Source organism: Elephas maximus, chromosome 3 (genome assembly GCF_024166365.1).
Source record: "Elephas maximus indicus isolate mEleMax1 chromosome 3, mEleMax1 primary haplotype, whole genome shotgun sequence".
Lineage (NCBI taxonomy): Eukaryota > Metazoa > Chordata > Mammalia > Proboscidea > Elephantidae > Elephas > Elephas maximus.
The window spans coordinates 11,108,736-11,129,241 of record NC_064821.1 but is presented as its reverse complement, the minus strand read 5'-3'; the positions used below and the strand labels follow the sequence as shown (position 1 = coordinate 11,129,241).

At 38.4% G+C, this 20,506-nt stretch overlaps 1 protein-coding gene across 3 annotated transcripts in view; it reads left to right on the top strand.

The window, feature by feature from the left end:
- Positions 1-20,506, top strand: part of LOC126072026 (uncharacterized) — a 97,612-nt gene that overhangs the window by 46,966 nt on the left and 30,140 nt on the right. For all 3 annotated transcript variants that reach the window (XR_007516447.1, XR_007516446.1, XM_049876617.1), the window contains exons 6-7: positions 12,062-12,169; positions 17,033-17,146. Coding sequence is in view for 1 of the 3 variants with exons in the window: in XM_049876617.1 (XP_049732574.1) it covers positions 12,062-12,169; positions 17,033-17,146 (222 nt within the window). In the remaining 2 variants the exon portion in view is untranslated. The remainder of the gene's footprint in view (positions 1-12,061; positions 12,170-17,032; positions 17,147-20,506) is intronic.

The window sequence follows — 20,506 nt, the reverse complement described above, 5'->3', positions numbered from 1 at the left end:
ATCTTTGCTTTGCTTGAACCCACTGTTGCAGTCACTATGTCAATCCCTCTCCATGAGGGCCTTTGTCTTCTTGCTGACCCTCTATTTTACCAAGCATGATGTCCTCCTCCAGGGACAGGTCCCTCCTTATAACATGTCCAAAGCATGTGAGATGAAGTCCTGCCATCCTTGCTTCTGAGGAGCACTCTGGATGCACTTTTTCCAAGACGGGTTTGCTCGTTGTTTTGGCAGTCCTTGGTATATTCAATATTCTTTGCCAACAGCATCTTTCAAAGGTGTCAATTCCTCTTGGATCTTCCTTATTTATTGTCCAGCTTTCACATGCATATGAGGCTATTGAAAATATATGGCTTGGGTCAGGTGCACCTTAGCCCTTAAAGTGATATTGTTACCCGATTAGGGTCCCTGCCCTGGAGCAGTCGAGCCAATGAAACATACTCCAAGTCAGAAAGAGTGAGAAAGTTTATTAAGGAGATGGCATACATCACCGGGGACCCAGCAGCAACACAGGCTGTCTCTGTGGAGTCCCAAAGAGCAGTTTTACATTAGAGCTTATATAGAATCTTACAAGGGTTACAAGTGTCTTTGTAGTCCCCTGCCAGACATTCTTTATTTGGCTAAAGACATACATGTCTGATGCCTGGGCTCCAACTTTCCTGTCGGGGGTTGTATGCAAGTTAGTCCAGCCAGAATAAAAGTTATTTGCATCAGTTTAAAACAAAGAACAAAGTTATTAACAGAGGTGTGTGAAGGAGGCAGGCAGAGGAAGAACAACTTATAGATTTATCATGGCATTAGTTACGTTAAGCTCTCAGTTGCCCATTTTGAAAAAAGAAGAACACTTGCTGGGGGGTTTTTAACACTTCAAAAAGGTCTTTTGCGGCAGATTTGCCCAATGCAATATGTCATTTGATTTCCTTATTGCTGCTTTTTTGGACATTGATTGTTGTGGACCCACATAAAATAACATCCTTGCCTACTTCAGTGTTTTCTCATTTATTGTAATGTCGCCTATTGGTCTAGTTATGAGGGTTTTTGTTTCCTTTATGTTGAGGCGTAATCCCTACTGAAGGTTGTGGTCTTCTATCTTTGTCAGTTAAGTGCTTTAAGTCCTCCTTGCTTTCAGCAAAAAAAGTGGTACCCATTGCCATCGAGTCAATTCTGACTCATAGCGACCCTATAGAACAGAGTAGAACTGCCCCATAGAGTTTCCAAGGAGCACCTGGAGGATTCGAACTGCCGACCCTTCCGTTAGCAGCCATAGCACTTAACCACCACGCCACCAGGGTTTCCAAAAAAGTGGTATCATCTGCATATCTCAGGTTGTTAGTGAGTCTTCCTCCAATCTTGATGCTGCTTTCTTCTTCATATAGTCCAGCTACTTGGATTATTTTCCCAGAATACAGATGGAATAAGTATGATAAAAGGATACAACCCTGACACCTTTCCTGATTTTAAACCACTGGGTTAGTATACTCTAGTTTTATTTGAACAACTAACTCTTGATCTATGTACAGGTTCTTCATGAGCACAAAGTTATCCATAATTTGTTACGATTGACACAGTGTAATGCCTTTATAGTTGACAAAACGCAGGTAAACATCTTCCTGGTATTCTCTGTTTCAACCATGATCCACTGGACATCAGCAATGATATCTCTGTTTCCGCGTCCTCTTCTGAATCTGGCTTGAATTTTGGCACTTCCCTGTTGGTGTACTGCTGCAACTGCTTTTGAATTCTCTTCAGCAAAATTTTACTTGCATGTGACATTAATGATATTTTTGATTAATTTCTGCATTTTGCTGAATCACCTTTCTTTGGAATGGACACAAATATGGATCTCTACCAGTCAGTAAGCCAGGTAGTTGTCTTCTAAATTTCATGACATAGATGAGTGGGTATTTAAAGTGCTGCATCCGTTTGTTGAAACAACACAATTGGTATTGCATCGACTCCTGCAGCCTTGTTTTTCGCCAATGCCTTCAGTGCAGCTTGGGCTTTTTCCTTCAGTACCATTGGGTCCTGATCATATGCTACCTCCTGAAATTGGTTAAACATCAACCAATTCTTTTTGGTATGGTGACTCTGTGTATCCCTTCCATCTTCTTTTGATGCTTCCTGCATCTTTCAATATTTTCGCCATAGAATCCTTCAATATTGCAACAAGAGGCTTGAACCATTCTTCAGTCCTTTGGCTTGAGAAATGTCGACTGTGTTCTTCCCTTTTGGCTTTCTAATTCCAGTTCTTTGCATGTGTCATTATAATACTTTACTTTGTCTTCTTGAGGCACCCTTTTCTTTCATCATTTCTTCCTTTTGCTTTAGCTACTGTACATTCAATAGCAAGTTTCAAAGTCTCTTCTGACATCCATTTTGGTTTTTTCTTTCTTGTCTTAATGATCTCTTGCTTTCTTCATGTATGATGTCCTTGATGTCATTCCACAACTCTTCAGTCGTTGGTGCTCCACATGTCAAATCTATTCTTCAGTGGTCTCTAAATTCAGGTTGGGTATACTCAAGTTTGTATTTTGACTCTTGTGGACTTGCTCAAATCTTCTTCAGCTTCAACTTGAACTTGCATAGGAGCAATTGATGGTCTGTTCCACCATCGGCACCTGGCCTTTTTCTGACTAATGATATTTAGCTTTTCCACAGATGTCAATTTGATTCCTGTGTTTCCCATCTGGAGAGGTCCATGCGTACAGTTGCCATTTATATTGTTGAAAAAAGGTATTAGCAATGAAGAAATTGTAAGTCTTGCGAAATCCTATTATGTGATCTCTGGTGTCATTTCTACCACCAACACCATTTTTTCCAACTGCTGATCCTTCTTCTTTGTTTCCAAATTTTGCATTCCCATCACCAGTCATTATTAATTCATCTGATTGCCTGTTTGATCAGTTTCAGACTGCATAGTAAGTTAGTACAAATCTTCAGTTTCTTCATTTTTGGTGTTAAGGGTTGGTGCGTAAATTTGAATAATAATTGTATTAACTGCTCTTACCTGTAAGAGTATGAGTATTATCCAATCACCAAAAATGTTGTACTTCAGGATAGATCTTTAAATATTCGTTTGACAATGAATGTAATGCCATTCCTCTCCGATTTTTCATCCCAGCATAGTAGACATACGATTGTCTGATTCAAAATGGTGAATACCAGTTGATTTCAGTTCACTAATGCCTAGAATATCAGTCTTTATGCAATGCATTTCATTTGATGACTTCCAATTTTCCTTGATTCACATTTCATACATCCTATGTTCCCAATATTAATGGATGTTTGAAGCTGTTACTTCCATTTTCAGTCATGTTACCTCTGCAAATAGAGGTCTGGAAACTGGACTCCATCCACATCACTAAGGTCAACTCTACTTTGAGGAGGCAGCTCTTCCCCCATCATATTTTGAGTGTCTTCCAACCTGAGGGGCTCATAGTCTGGCAGTATACGAGACAATGCTATGCTGCTATTCTTAAGGTTTTCACTGGTCAATTGTTTTCAGAAGAGACTGCCAGATTATTCTTCTTAGTCTATCTTAGTCTGGAAGCTCAGTTGAAGCTTGTCCACTAAGGGTGACCCTACTGGTTTTTGAAATATCGGTGGTATAGCTTCCAGTATCACAGTAACATGTAAGCCACTGCAATACAACAAACTGACAGATATGTGGGATCCTTCTTCTTACACTTTTTCTTATTTTTCATGAAACTTTTCAAAACATGGTACAATGCATTCTTCCCTACTGCATAACCAGTAATTACAGCCCATATAAGTAAAGCCAAGGGATTTTTTATCTCAGAAAAATTACCAATACAATGCTTTCTTCATCACTGCATAAGCAGTACTTAGATGCAAAATAAATAAAACTAAAAAAAAAAGAATTTGAATTTCAGGAAAATTACCACTACTGTGTATTTGCATTATAACAGAAACAGTACTAACAGATAAGAAGCAGAAACAGCTGCCCTAGAATACTGCACAACAGCTCACAGTGGTCGATTCTACCTGCCACACATGGATGCAATGATTGGGCCCTAAGCTTGAATGCAGGGTAGGAATAACTTATAGGAGTTCGAATCTCTTGAAAAGTACTGCTTCAATGTGTTATTCCTTATTGGAAAGGCAGTGTTTACTGCTCAGAAGCTAGAAAATAAAGGGAACCAGTAACACCTGGAAACGATGAACGGCATAAAGGAGAAAATGGACACTATGATTGTACGAAGACTGGCAATAGCTTAGTCTCAGGATAAGTATATTCTCACAAGAACATAGTAACTAAAAACAGTAAGGAGGCTTATCTCACAAAAAAAGAGGCAAATCTGTCAAAAATTTAGCAAATTCATACATCCAAGAGGCATCACCTAAGACAACACTCAATCTACACAAAAATGAGACTCCCACTCAGGATTTTTGAGTTTCATGCATTTCAAAGTATTCCTTGATTGAGGGTAATTGTGTTAAAATCATACTATACCTTTCCAAAGAAACCCAGAGGCATAAAAATTGGGTGGGATACCTATGTCCCATGGGTCTTAAAAGGGATAACTTGCAGGGTTTGCTCCTAATTCTTTAAAATAATGTAAAGACTGTATGGGTGCTACATTGCTATTCCCTTTTGCTGAAATTGCTCATGATAAAAAGAACAATGACTGGCAAATTCTTGAAATAAAACATTTCATTCTGTCCATTTGATAAACCTTTCAATTTACCCTGGTAAACTTAAGTAACACAAAAAATAAATGGAAGGACAATGGACAGCTTAAAGAAATGAAAAATTCCTTATCTGGACCTTAGAGAGGGACAGTAACCCAGCGTTACCCCAAGGATCTAGAGATCAGGAACTATTGGAATGATTCTCTGAAGTGCTGCCATTGCAATTCCTGTCTTGTATCAAGATACAGCTTCCCAGGAGAGGGAATCTAATTGACACTTCTTGAGTCAGGTGGTACACAACTTAAGAGAGAGTAGAGCAAACACCACCAAATTCCTAATTGATGTTCTAATCCAGCTCCCATGAAACTGAGTGGAGATTGTTCTCCAAAAGGACAAGCCGAGTGCTTCTCTAAAAGAAGGAAAAAGGGTGGGATGCTGGGCAATCCAAGTCACGGATGTCTACTACATCTTCCATGGCTGGAAATCTTCCAGGCTGTGAATGATATGCTTCATTCATGCCCTTAATGAAGAACTCGTGTAGAAAAAATTATGTTCTGACCAGAGAAACCAGTAGGCAGTGCTTTGTCCAGTGGAGTGAGATAGTAATTAGAGATTTTCAGTGATGTTCAATTTCAGTTGTGAGGCACTGGGATCAGCACTTGGTATAAAAGAAAAATAGAATACGGGCTGCACCTTTGAAAATATTATAATACAGTGAAGAAGGAAAACATTAAAAAAAAAGAATACCTCAAGGAACATGAGCAGTTCAATCCCAGGATTTTGGAGAAATTGAAATCAGAGCAACTAAATCAAATGACCTAATTCTGTCTGGAGAAATGAGAGAAGGTCTCATAGAGGATGTGATGTTTGAGCTGTGACCTGGGTGGCTGATCAGTTACCCATTCCAGGGCCTTCCAAAGGGCAGGAACAGGATGTATAAAAACACACAAGCTGGTATCACAGAGATGATGTGCTCAGGAGATGCTTACAAATAGTTGAAGTGTCTGGAGCACAGCCTTCATGAGATAACAAGGTGAAATGACACTGTAAAAGAAAGTAGTGCCTAAATCATGGAAGGTCTGGTATTTCTTTATTATATATTTATTTACCTTTCATTCAAAGATGATGGATGGTCATTGAAGACGTTTAAACCAAGAAGTATCGTGATCAGATGTATGTCTCTAACAGATTGCTCCAGACACCCTTCTAGAGATTGGAGAAGAGCAGATGATAGACATTTTTCTCCATTTGGTAGGGATTGCTGAAGTCATTAAGGCCACATTTTTTCCAAATATTAGGAAATAGCATGTGGTTCATATGATAAAAACATTTAAGATATTAATTCTAATAAGAGCCTCTGTATTCACTAACATTCACATGGCTTAAGGAAAAGAAACTTGCATAACACCTGAAGCAGGTTGTTGTTTTGTGGTTTTTTTAATGAGCAGCTCTTCAATGTTTTGAGAAAATATTGAAGTTGTCAAGAATTGTATTTTACTTGCATCCACAATTGATGCCCATGGAAGTAGCAGTGAAGAAACCAAACGGCATATGGCATTGGCCAAATCTGCTGCAAAAGACTTCTTTAAGGTGTTGAAAAGCAAAGATGTCACTTTGAGGACTAAGGTGCAGCTATGCAAGCTGTGGTATTTTCACTCTCCTCGTATGCATGTGAAAGATAGACAATGAATAAGGAGGACTGAAGAAGAATTTATGCCTTTGAACTATGGTGCTGGTGAAAGACATTGAGATTACCATGGATTGCCGGAAGAACAAATACATGTTGGAAGAAACCAAAACCCAAATCAAACCCTTTGCCGTCGAGTTGATTCCAACTCATAGAGACCCTACAGGACAAGGTAGGACTGCCTCAAAGGGTTTCCAAGGAGTGCCTGGTGGATTACAAAGTATGGCCAAAATGATCCTTCGCAGCAATGATGATGAGAGTTCATCCTACATACTTTGGACATGTTATCAGGAGGGACCAATCTCTGGAGAAGTATATCATGCTTGTTAAATCAGAGATCAATGAAAAGGAGGAAGACTCTCAAAGAGATGAACTGACACAGTGGCTGCAAAAATGGGCTCAAACGTAGCACCAGTTGTGAGGATTTTGCAGGACCAAGTATCCTTTCGTTCTTTTGTACATAGGGTCTCTTTAAGTTGGTACCGACTTGAAGGCACCTAACAACAACAAGCGTGAAGAGTTATTTTATCTTTTTAAATATGAAAACAGATTCAGTGAAGCAATCTAATCATCTCCATTTGATCATTTCTTAAATAAACATCAGTTTGAGTTTAGCACAATTAAGAGAAAACTATTTTTTTTAATTTATTGTGCTTTAAGTGAAAGTTTACAAATCAAGTCAATCTCTCATACAAAAACTTATACACACCTTGCTATGTAACCCTAGCTGCTCTCCCCCTAATGTGAGAACACACTCCTCCTCTCCACCTTGCATTCCGGTGTCCATTCAACCATCTCCTGTCCCCATCTGCCTTCTCATCTCCCCTCCAGACAGGAGCTGCCCACATATAGTCTCATGTGTCTACTTGAGCCAAGAAGCTCACTTCTCACCAGTATCATTTTCTATTTTATGCTCCAGTCCAATCGCTGTCTGAAGAGTTGGCTTTTGGAATGGTTCCAGTCTGGAGCTAACAGAAGGCCCAGGGGCCATGATCTCTGGGGTCCCTCCAGTCGGTCAGACTGTTAAGTCTGGCCTTTTTATGAGAATCTGAGGTCTGCATCTCACTGTTCTCCCGATCCATCAGGGATTCTCTATTTTGTTCCTTGTCAGGGCACTCATCAGTGGTAGCCGGGCACCATCTAATTCTTCCCGTCTCAGGCTGATGGACTCTGTGGTTCATGTAGCCCTTTCTATCTCTTGGGCTCATATTTACCTTCTGACTTTGGTGTTCTTTCTCCTTTACTCCAGGTGGGTTGAGACTCATTGATGCATCTTAGATGGCCGCTAGCTAGCTTTTAAGACCCCAGACACCACTCACCAAAGTGGAAAGCAAAACCTTTTCTTAATATATTTTGTTATGCTAATTGACCTACATGTCCCCTGAAACCATGGTCCCCAGAGCCCTGTCCCTGCTACACTGGCCTTTGAAGCATTTGGTTGTATTTAGGAAACATCTTTGCTTTTGGTTTAGTCCAGTTGCGCTGATATGTCCTGAATTGTGTGTTCTCTTTCCCTCCACCTAAAATAATTCCTGTCTAAAAAAAAAAAAAAAAAAGTGAATAACCCTCTCCTTCCCTCCCTACCATTGTAACCATCAAAGAATATTTTCTTCTTTGTTTAAACTTTTTCTTGAGTTCTTATAATAGTGGTCTCATACAATATTTGTCGTTTTGCAACTGACCAATTTCACTCAGCATAATGCATTCCAGATTCCTTCGTCTTATGAGATGTTTCACTGTTTTGTTGTTCTTAATCATTGCACAGTATTCCATTATGTGACTAGAACAATTTACTTATCTATTCGTCTGTTGATGGGCATCTTGGTTGCTTTCATCTTTTTGCTACTGTAAACAGTGCTGCAATGAACATGGGTGTGCATGTATCTGTTCTTGTGAGGGCTCTTATTTCTCTAGGGTATATTCCAGGAGTGGGATTGGTGGATTATATGGTAGTTCTATTTCTAGCTTTTTAAGGAAGCACCAAATCGATTTCCAAAGTGGTCATACCATTTTACGTTCCCACCAGCAGTGTATAAGTGTTCTAGTCTCTCCACAACCTCTCCAACATTTATTGTTTTGTGTTTTTTGGATTAATGCCAGCCTCGTTGGGGTGAGATGGAATCTCATTGTAGTTTTGATTTGCATTTCTCTAACGGATGATGATTGTGAGCATTTCCTCAAGTGTCTATTAGCCACCTGAATGTCTTCATTGGTGAAGTTCCTATTCATATCATTTGACCATTTTTTAACTGGCTTAACTGTTTTTGGGTTGTTGAGTTTTTGCAGTATCATGTAGATTTTAGAGATCAGATGCTGATCAGAATTGTCATAGCCGAAAACTTTTTCCCAGTCTATAGGTAGTCTTTTCACTCTTTTGATGAAGTCTTTGGATGAGCCAAAGTGTTTGCTTTTTCGGAGCTCCCAGTTATCTAGTTTCTCTTGTGGTGTTTGTGCATTGTTAGTAATGTTTTATATACTTTTAATGCCATATAGCAGGGCTCCTAGCATTGTCCCTATTTTTTCTTCCATGATCTTTATCATTTTAGATTTTATATTTAGGTCTTTGATTCATTTTGAGTTCGTTTTTGTGCATGGTGTGAGGTATGGGTCTTGTTTCATTTTTTTGCAGATGGATATCCAGTTATGCCAACACCATTTGTTAAAGAGACTGTCTTTTCCCCACTTGACAGACTTTGGGCCTTTGTCAAATATCAACTGCTCATATATGGATGGATTTATGTCTGAATTCTCAATTCTGTTCATTGGTCTATATATCTGTTGTTGTACCAGCATAATGCTGTTTTGACTACTGTGGTGGTATTTTTTTTTTTTTTCTAGTGCCATCGTATAATAGGTTCTAAATCAGGTGGTGTGAGGCCTCCCACTTTCTTCTTCCTTTTCAGTAATGTTTTATTTATCTGGGACCTCTTCCCCTTCCATGTAAAGTTGGTGATTTGTTTCTCCTTCTCACTAAAAAATGTCATAGGAATTCGGATCAGGATTGGATTGTATCTATAGATCACTTTGGGTAGAATAGACATTTTCACAATGTTGAATCTTCCTACCCATGAGCAAGGTATATGTTTTTCCACTTATGTGGGTCTCTTTTGGTTTCTTGCAGTAGTGTTTTGTAGTTTTGTTTGTATAGGTCTTTTACGTCTCTGGTTTGATTTATTCGTAAGTTTTTTATCTTCTTGGGGGCTACTGTAAATGGTATTGATTTGGTGATTTCCTCTTCGATGTTCTCTTTGTTGGTGCAGAGGAATTCAACTGATTTTTGTACGTTTATCTTGTATCCTGATCCTCTGCTGAACTCTTCTATTAGTTTCAGTAGTTTTCTTGTAGATTCTTTAGGGTTTTCTGTGTATAAGATCATGTCATATGCAAACAGAGATACTTTACTTCTTGCTTACCAATTTGGATGCCCTTTATTTCTTTATGTAGCCTAAACACTCTGGCTAGGACCTCCAGCACAATGTTGCAAAAGAGTGGTGATAAAGGGCATCCATGTCTGGTTTCCATTCCCAAGGGGAATGATTTCAGACTCTCCGTTTAGAATGATGTTTGCTGTTGGCTTTGTATAAACGCCCTTTATTATTGTGAGGAATTTCCCTTCTATTCTTATTTTCCTGAGAGTTTTTATGGTGAATGTGTGTTGGACTTTGTCAAATGCCTTTTCTGCATCAATTGATAAGATCGTGTGGTTCTTGTCTTTTGTTTTATTTGTATGATGGATTACATTGATAGGAAAAAAGACTATTTTGACTAGTTAAAAGACAACTCTTTTCATTATTTCTGTAAATTCAAAAATCTTTATCATGTTTGTTTATTAATCTAAGTAAATTTTTGCTATATCTTACCTTCCTACCTGGCCTAGAAAATATCTTTAATTAGCTCTTTATGAGAATAACTCTTCTTTCAGCTCTGTTACCATGCTATTTCTAATCTGCATTTCTTATAAGAAGGTCCCTGATCTAGGGTATTCAAGAAGTCCATTAACCTGTAAATTTGCTGTGTCTTTATTCAGGGATCAACTGTACTGGACCTAGGATTGTTTGCTGCTGCTTAGTCCTCTCTTCCTCCTCCTTCTCCTCCTTTTTTCTTCTTCTCTGTGTTTTTCTCCCCCTTCTATTTCTCCTCCTTTTCATTCTCCTTCTTGGTGTTTTGGAAAATTTTAATGTCTTACGTGCATTCTAAGGATATTACAATTACTTTACACTTTTGTTAAACTGAAATCCTAATGGATTTGAGAACCAAGAATTTGAAAAGGAAATGATTCTGATAAATGGGAATGATTGGTCATCTCCTCTTTTTGGCCCTATGTGTGGATCTCCATTCAAAATAGAAACTGAAAATAGTGTGTTGGTAATGCTCAGTGTCTGCACAATAGACCAACAGAAGAGACAAAAAGTGTGCTGAGAGAAAGGATGAATTCAGAAAGAGGACTAAGTTCTGCCTACCTTGTGATACACAAGCATTTCTACATGGAGATAAGAAAGTGCTTCCAGAACCCAACCACAGAATCTACATATGTTCTGAAGGTGCCTTTGCCAAGCTAAGTATAACTAAAAGAAATTATGGATAATAGATTTGGAGCATTGTGAACTACCTAGAAGGAACCCTAACTGCATGCCAAATCATATTGCTCTTAGTTGTCCTCCAGTTGGCTCTGACTCACGGCAACCCCATATACTAGGGAAAGAAACATTGCCTGATCCTGAACCACCTTCATGATCGTTGGTATTTGAGGGCATTGTTGCAGCCATTGTGTAGTATATTCCAACCTAGGCGCTAATCTCCCAGCACACTGTAGGACGATATACTGTTATGACTCTGGGTTTTCACTGGATAATTTTTAAAGAAGTATATCATTAAGCTGTTCTTGCTAGTCAGTCTTAGTCTGGGTGCTCTGCTGAAACCTGTCCACCATGGATGACCCTTCTCTTATTTGAAATACCAATGGCATAGCTTCCAGTATCGTAGCAGCATGCAAGCCACCACAGAATGATAAACTGACATATGGGTGATGGTGTCACATAGACAGTGAGGAAGCAGGTGACAAAGAAGCCTGGAAGATGCTGAACTGGTTCAGTAAGTTTGCTGCATCCTTAAGTACCTTTAAAATTTCACTGAACACAAATGTGGTTAAATTGCTTTAAGAAGGATGGACAGGATTTTATGCCAGGGTGACACTAAGACTCTCATAGATTACTTACCTTTCCTAATTTTAAACATTACTTTGACTTATTCTTTAAAAAACACCCAGTATTTACCTAAGCAAGATGTTTTAACCTGAGTTTAATGCCTTATGTACTGTTTGGTTTTTAAGGCAATACACAATTAGGCGACATTTTCACTTATAAATCCTAACAGAATTTTGTCTCTTGGAGACATGTAGGCATGAACCTCACTAAATACGTATATATCCCTTTGTTTTTTATAATGGTCCTCATATGTTTAGGGTAGAGGTCAGCTGAAAATGCCTGTTCCTCTTTTCTCCTCTCTATGTTCTCATGTTTGGAAGTCACTTAATTTCCATAGTAAGTCATTAATTTTTCTCTTTGTTTTTGTTTTCTTTTGTTATTTAATTCAAACCCTTGAAATAAATTGCAAATGGTAAAATCGAATATACTTCATGATAGATTCTGAGTGTTAACACCATGATTAAAAGTCCCACAAATGTCAATTTCAACCACAAGACCTTCTCTCTGTCTCTTCTCACAGCCCCAACCTGTGCTCCAAAGGATTTCAGACTCGTTTATCAAGAATCAGAGCCTTATTCCTCCACTGTGAACTGCCAATGTCCCATGAAAGTCAATGAGGGAATTACTGGTAAGCATCTCATCTGAATTTCTCAGAGTTGCTCTGCCTTGGCCTGTGACTATTTACCTCTTGTGCTGTGGAAGCCTTTTGTGTACCCCTTTTCTGTCTCAGCATCTCCAGTGACTTCCTGACCCTCTCTGATTTTCTTCATTTGCCCCCACTGACTCTGGAATTCTTCTAATGGTGAATACAAATCCACACATAAACACATTTTATTGGCATTGCTTCATGAAGGATGTGTATTTAAGTTAGTATAGATTTTTGTTTTTCATTCTATGGAGCACTAAGACAACCTTCTAACGGAGTGCCTCTGAGCATAAAAAAATGAAAGAAGAGTCAGTTGTTTGGCAGTTATGAAATACAAAACACATTAATGCTCATGTATTTTTTTATGGCACGTAAGAAGGGGGTTTGTCCAGGGATTTTTAGTTTCTCACTTAGCTTTTAGCTTCTTGCAAAAATCATAAAGTTTAGAAAACATCTAATATTGACTGACAGAAGTTGAACTTAATGAATATTTCACAGTGACATTTTATTTTGCCAAATTTTCCTGATAACATCCATGCCTAATGAAAGCATTCACTAGAAGCCTGGGACGTTAATTTAGTATGAAAAACAATGGAGTTGTCTCAGGGATTTTGCACTGAAATGATCGCTTTAGATTTTTAATAGATGTCTCCATAGCACATAATTTTTATGAAAAATATTGTCTAACTCAAAGTGTACACATTATAATCTAATTAACTTGAACCTTTCAGTTAGGCAACGTAAGAGTCACTCTTTTTCCTTCTTCTATAGCTGGCATTCATAGTTCATAGAAATGGGACATCTGGTGAATGAAGGGTTTAGCATGTTTTTATCATATTTGGAATAATTGTGCTCGTGAGGAACCTCTACATAGAACAAGATGCAGTCATTTGAACAGGACCAAGGGATACTTCGTGGTTTAAGGTCAGGACAGGTGTGCATCAAGGTTGTATCCTTTCACCACACTCAATCTGTATGCTGAACAAATAATCTGAGAAGCTGGACTATATGAAGAATCACGATTGGCGAAAGACTCATTAACAACCTTCGATATGCAGATGACACAACCTTGCTTGCTGAAAGTGAAGAGGATCTGAAGCTCTTACTGATGAAGATCAAAGACACAGCCTTCAGTATGGTTTATACCTCAACAGAAAGACAACAAAAACCCTCACAACTGGACAAATAAACAACATCATGATGAACGGAGAAAAGATTGACATTGTCAAGAATTTCATTTTACTTGGATCCACAATCAGCGCCCATTGTAATTCCTTCCAACTTAGAGATCTCATATTCCTCTGCTCTATCGGACAATATTCTGTTGCGATCCTTAAGGTTTTAACTGGTTAAATCTCAGAAGAAGATCATTAACCCGTTCTTTCTGGGTGCTCTGCTACGGGCTGTTCACCATGCCTGACCCTTCTTGTATTTGAAATACCTGTTTTGGGTGACATAGCTTCCAGCACCATAGCAACAGGAAAGCCACCACAGTATGACAGACTGACAGATGGGTGACAGTGTCAATGCATGGAGAGTGAGAAAGCAGGTGGAGAAGAAGCCCAGAGGATACTGGACTGGTTCAATCAGATTGCTGGCACCTTTAAGGCATATTGACAATTTCTCTAAACACAACATGTAGAATAAGTGGCTTTAAGAAGCGCAGAGTTTCATGCCAGGATGGTACTAAGAGCCTCAAAGATTTCTTACTTCTCCTATTTTTAAATAATTTCTTTGCCTTCTTTTTTAAAAGATACCTAGTATTTACCTAAGCAATGTATTTTAACGCAAGTTTAACTCCGTATGTTTTCTTTGGCTTTTAAGGCAACACACAAGTAGGTGACATTTTCACTAACAAATCCTGTAGTTGTAACAGAATTTTGTGTCTTGGGGACATGTAGCCATCAATGTCATTAAGTATTTGTGCATTCCTTTCTTTTTATACTGGTTCTCATATATTTAGTGCAGAGACCACTTAAAAATGCCAGTTCTTTGTTTCTCCTCTTGCATTCTCACCTTTGAGAGTCAGTTAACTTCTATGGAAAATCATTAATTTTTCTTCCTTTGCTTACTTATTTCAAACCCTTGAAATAAATAGTAAATGGCAAAATAAACATGACACAGCTCACGATAGATTCTGAGGGTTAACATGATAATTGAAAGTTCCACAAATGTCTGTTTTCTTTCAGTTCCAATGACAAGTCCCTGTCTGTCTCACCTCACAGCTCTGACCTCTGCTCCCATGGATTTTACAGTCTTTACTCGTACTCCAGAGGTTAGGACGCGTTCTGTCTTTGTGACCAGCCAACCTCCCCTGGAAACCCACGGGAAAACTACTCTGGGTTGCTCTGTCTTAGCCTGTGACTAACTTACCCCTTGCACGATTCAGACATTTTATGCATCCTTTTTCACTCTCTGCATCTCCACTGACTCCCTGACCCTCTCTGATTTTCTCCATTTGCTCTCCTCTGACCATGGAATTCTTCTAATGGTGTGTACAAATCCACACGCAAACACATCTCATTGGAATCACCTCATGGAGGATATCATTTGATTTTTATTCTGTGGAGCATGAGGACAACCTGCTCATGGAGTGCCTCTGAGCATAAAAGAGTAATGAGAAGCTGACTGTTTGGCAGTTATGAAACACAAAGGGCATCTAATGACCACCTGGTTTTTTTTTTTTTTTTTTTTTTATGACATGTAAGAGGGTTATTTGTCTGGCTGATTTTCATTTCGTACTAGCTTTTAGCTTTTCACTGAAATCATGATGTTCAGAAAACACTTAATATTGACTGAAAGAAATGAAACATAATGACTATTTCACAGTAATAGATTTCATTTTGCCAAATATTGCTGATAACATCCATGCCTAATGAAAGCATCCAGTAGAAGCCTGTAATGTGTTGTAGAGAAAAGACTCTTCAACTCCATTAAAGTAAAGTCAAAGAGATTAATTGATGCCAAAATATCATTGGAATGGGGATCGTGAAAACCTCAGAGTCTGAAGCTCACAGATCCAAGGAAAGGGGTGCAAATCACGCATACTTATAGTGCCATAAGAAGAACTACAAAGCACAATACTCTGACTGGCTTACAGTGATTGATGTCAGTCCAAGGCAGGACAAAAAAGAGTGTGATTTTTCACATTATTCGTTACATTAATACAGCTGGAATACATAGATTAGCTAAAAGACATAATTGCAAGGTATGTGGTTGCAAAGGGGTCTCTTGACGGATCACAAAATAATGGCAGGACATATATTGTTAGGAACAGGTGCTTAAATGTTACCTTGCCCAGAGATCAAAGATTTCCTGGGGAGGTCCAAAAGAGTTTTGAGGTTGTTTCAGCTACAGACCCCAAGACACGTAATAACCACATACTTAGCATGACCACAAAGAAAATCATTTCCTTAGTGATAAGGTGGACTTCTAAGCAAAGATACTTGAATCTGTGTGAAAATTTATACTGAACCTTAGCATTAGTTCAGACCTTTTACTCTAGGTCAGATGCATGTTTTGATTTTATATCAGCTATTAATTTAGAATGAAAAACATAATGGCGTTCTCTCAGGGTTGTATCCTTTGACCATACCTATTCCATCTGTATGCTGAGCAAATAATCAGAGAAACTGGACTCTATGAAGAAGAACCAGGCATCAGTATTGGAGGAAGACTTATTAACAACTTGCAATATGCAGATGATGTAACCTTGCTTGCTGAAAGTGGAGGACTTGAAGCTCTTACTGGCAGAGATCAAATACCACAGCCCTCAGAATGGATTACACCTCCACATAATGAAAACAAAAATTCTCACAACTGGACAAATAAGCGACATCATGATAAACGGAGAAAAGATTGGAATTGTCAAGGATTTCATTTTACTTGTATCTACAATCAACACCTATGGAAGCAGCAGTCAAGAAATCAAAAGACGCGTTGCATTGGGCAAATCTGCTTCAAACGACCTCTTTAAAGGGTTGAAAAGCAAAGATGTCACCTTGAAGACTAAGGTGCACTTGACTCAAGCCAATGGTATTTTCAATATCATCACATGCATGTGAAAGCTGGACAATGAATAAGGAAGACAGAAGAAGAATTGATGCCTTTGAACTGTGGTGTTGGCAAAGAATATTAAATAAACTATGGACTGCCAACAGAACGAACAAATCTGTCTTGGAAGGAGTACAACCAGAATGCTGTTTGGAAGCAAGGATGGTGAGACTGCATCTTACATACTTTGGACACGTTGTCAAAAGGGACCAATCCCTGGAGAAAGACATCACACTTGGCAAAGCATAGGGTCAGCGGAAAAGAGGAAGATCCTCAAGGAGATGGACTGACACAGTGGCTGCAACAATGGGCTGAAGCATAAGAATGATTGTAAAGATGGTGCAGAGCCAGGCAGTCTTTTGTTCTATGGTATGTAAGGTCGCTATGAGTCAGAACTAACTCAAAGACATCTAACTACAACAACAGTTGTAACAGAATTTTGTGTCTTGGGGACATGTAGCAATAAATGTCACAAGTATATATGCATTTCTTTGTTTTTATAATGGTCCTCGTATTTTTAGTGCAGAAACCACTTGAAAATGCCAGTTCTACTTTTCTTCTCTCTATAGTCTCACCTATGAAAGTCAGTTAACTTCCATGGAAAATCATTAATTTTTCTATTTTTGTTTCTTTGCTTATTTGATTAAAACTTTGGAAATAAATAGTAAATGGCAAAATAAACATAAACCAGTTCATGATAGATTCTGAGTGTCAACATGATGATTGAAAGTCCCCAAAATGTCTCTTTTCTTTCGATTTCAATGACAAGGCCCTGTCTGTCTCATCTCACAGCTCTGACCTCTGCTCCCATGGATTTTACAGTCTTTACTGGTACTCCAGAGGTGAAGACACATTCCGCTCTTGTGACCAGCCAGCCTCCCCTGGAAGCCAATGGGGAAACTACGGGTAAGTATCTCAGCTGAATTTCAAACTTTCCTCTTGTGCTGTTTAGTACTTTTATGTATTCCTTTTCACTCTCAGCATCTCCATTGACTCCCTGACCTCTCTGGTTTTCTCCATTTGCCCTACTCTGACCGTGGAATTCTTTTCATGGTGCGTACAATCCACACGCAAACACATCTTATTGGAGTCACCTCATGGAGGATATGTGTTAAAATAGTACAGACCACTTGATTTTCATTCTATGGAGCATGAGGACAACCTTCTCATGGAGTGCCTCTAAGCATAAAAGAGTAATGAGAAGCTGGATGTTTGGCAGTTATGAAACACAAAAGACACCTAATGACCATCTTTTTTTTTTTTATGACACGTAAGAGGGTTATTTGTCTGGTTGATTTTCATTTCCTACTAGCTTTTAGCTTTTCACTGAAATCATGATGTTCAGAAAACACTTAATATTGACTGAAAGAAATGAAATATAATGACTATTTCACACTAATAGATTTCATTTTGCTAAATAACATTCATGCTTAATGATAACATTCATGCCTAATGAAAGCATCAGTTAGAAGCCTGTAATGTGTTATAAAGAAAAGACTCTTCAACTCCATTAAAGTCAAGAAGATTTATTGAAGCCAAAATATCATTTGAATGGATATTGTGAAACCTTAGAGGCTGAAACTCATGGATCCAATGGAGGGGGTGCAAGTTACACATAGTTATAATGCCTTAGGAGAAACTATGAAGCACAGTATTCTGATTGATTTACAGTGATTGACATTAGTCCAAGGTGGGACAAAGCAAAGTGTGATTTTAAAATTTTTCATTACATTAATACATCTGGAATACATTGATTGGCTTAAAGACATAATTCTCAGATATGTGGTGATGGCGGGGGTCTCATGACCTATCACAAAATAATGGAAGAATGGATATTATTGGGAACAGGTGGTTAAACATTACCTTGCCCAGAGAGCAAAGATTTCCTGGGGAAGTCTGAAACAAAAAGTTTTGATAACGTTTCAACTACAGACCCCAAAAAAACCACAAAGATAATCATTTCCTTAATGATAGAGTGGATTTCTAAGCAATGGTATTTGAATCTGTGTGAAAGATTACACTGGACCTTAACATTCATTCAGGCATTTTACTTTAGGTCAGATGCATCTTTTGATTTTATATCCCATGTCATTTCCTCCTCTTGATCCAGGATTTCTAAGAACATCCTTTGATCAGACTTATTGGCATGCTCTCTTCTGCATGCATTTGTCAATACGCTGCTCCCAGGTGGTGGCTCAACCTTTGTAGTTTATGGTTTTCTTATTTTTTTGTTAAACCCTCTTTTTCCTCATTGTTGAGGACTACCATTACCTTGGCTTCCAAATACCTACGGTATGACTACCATGCTATGGCTAAGCATCTCTCTTCAGGGATCTCAGTATGGGGAATGGATAGGGTATGGCTACATTGGAGGAACAACCTGTTGTACCTTTAAAGGATTACTCTAAGTCACGAGCCTTCTGTAATTTTAGGTTCCCAAATGCAGGGTTAATATACATAATTCATTGAGCTTGAGATGAGATGGGGTTATCAGTTGCTATGGTAGATGCACAACTTATAATACATTTTATAAATCCAATAATAAGGATTATTATTATTAATATAACTAATCTGTTCTACAACAGAGACCATAACAAAAATATGCACTACTAGGTTGCTGACTGAAGATATCAAAAAAGGATGGTAAAATCCAAGGGGTATAGAATGTAACCATGCAGCTTTTTGATGAATCTTAGTAATATCCTGTTCAACTAATCCAGTGGTGTTAATCCAAGAACAACAGGGGATATTAGCAAAGGTGCAAACCACCTCACCCTTTCTGGGCTAAGAGGAAATCCAGGGTTATTATATTGTTCAATGCTACTTTTATCAAGGATTCTAAAGATTTTTTGTTGTGTGGCCATTCCATTGAGCACATCATCAGCAATTTCAGCCTTAGTGGCAGATAGATTGTGAATCAACTGCTCTAATTTCCCAATCCCAAACCTTGGCACAGTAGTAGTAAGAAGAAACATCCTCATCCTGGATAATCAGCTATGGCATTGTCTGAAATGACAAGTTCCGTCTTCTGTATGTATATTAATTTCAAGTCATTGTTCCACAGTAAGCTGTCATTGTATGAGTGATTATTCATGATAATTCCTAGGGCTCCTAGGATACATTGGCCTGTCATCTAAACAAGGCAAGACCCAAGTATAGGAAGAATCATCAGACTTTTTCCTTAAATTAAGCTGATCCTTCACATAAAAAGAGATGTCCAGTTGGGATGCACAACATACCTGCCCTGATTTGAATACTGGGCAATGAGATGGATTGATTGACCCTTTGAAGCCAGTTCGCAGTTAATGAATCATCATAAATGAATAATTCTCCAAATTCTAGGGGTTCCCAGAGGTGGGTACAAACTGACAGGTTTAGGTTATTTCTAAAACTGTTATCTGCTACTACAGAATAACATTGAGCATCATTTAAAAAAAATCACATGATGTATACAGAATAGAACATTCTATCAATCCATGATGCAGCCCTGGTTGCCTAATGGTTAGGAGCTAGGCTGCTAACCCAAAGGCTGGCAGTTAAAATCCCAACAACTCCTTGGAAACCCTGTGGGGTAGTGCTACTCTGTCATATGGGGTTGCTGTGACTTGGAACTGATTTGCTGGCAGCTAACAACAACAACATTGATGCATGGGTAAGATTGAAACAGGGCGATGATGGATAAGTGGGTAGTTCTGGGGGTAGCCATAATTTAGCAAGAATAGCCCATTTAAATATTTTTAAAAATTAATTGTAAAGTTAGGTGTGGATTTATAATCTAATACTGGTACAGCAAGAGGATCAGTACAATCTCGTGTAGGCCTAGGGGAAGAGTGACATATCCAGCATTTGGTTAAATTGCTAATGCCGGATAATGATTGAGTTAATTTGATAAAAGCATTTTCTTTCCAAGCAATAGAAAAAAGGAGACAATAAAGTGATTAAAACAGTAGTAGGAATCATGATTTTGTTGTACATAGGGTCATTATGAGTTGGAACCAACTTGGCGGCACCTAACAACAACAACAACAGGAATCATGATTAGAGCACAAATACCAAAAAGGAATAATACCACAATATCAGAAGAAAATAACTGTGCCTATGATTGTTAAAGCCCTTGCGGTGCAGTGGCTTAAGAGTTCGGCTGCTAACTGAAAGGTCAGCAGTTCAAATTCACCAGCTGCTCCTTGGAAACCTTAGGGGGCAGGGGGCAATTCTACTGTCAAAAAAAAAAAAAAAAAAAATTTTTTTTTTTTTCTTTATAGAGTA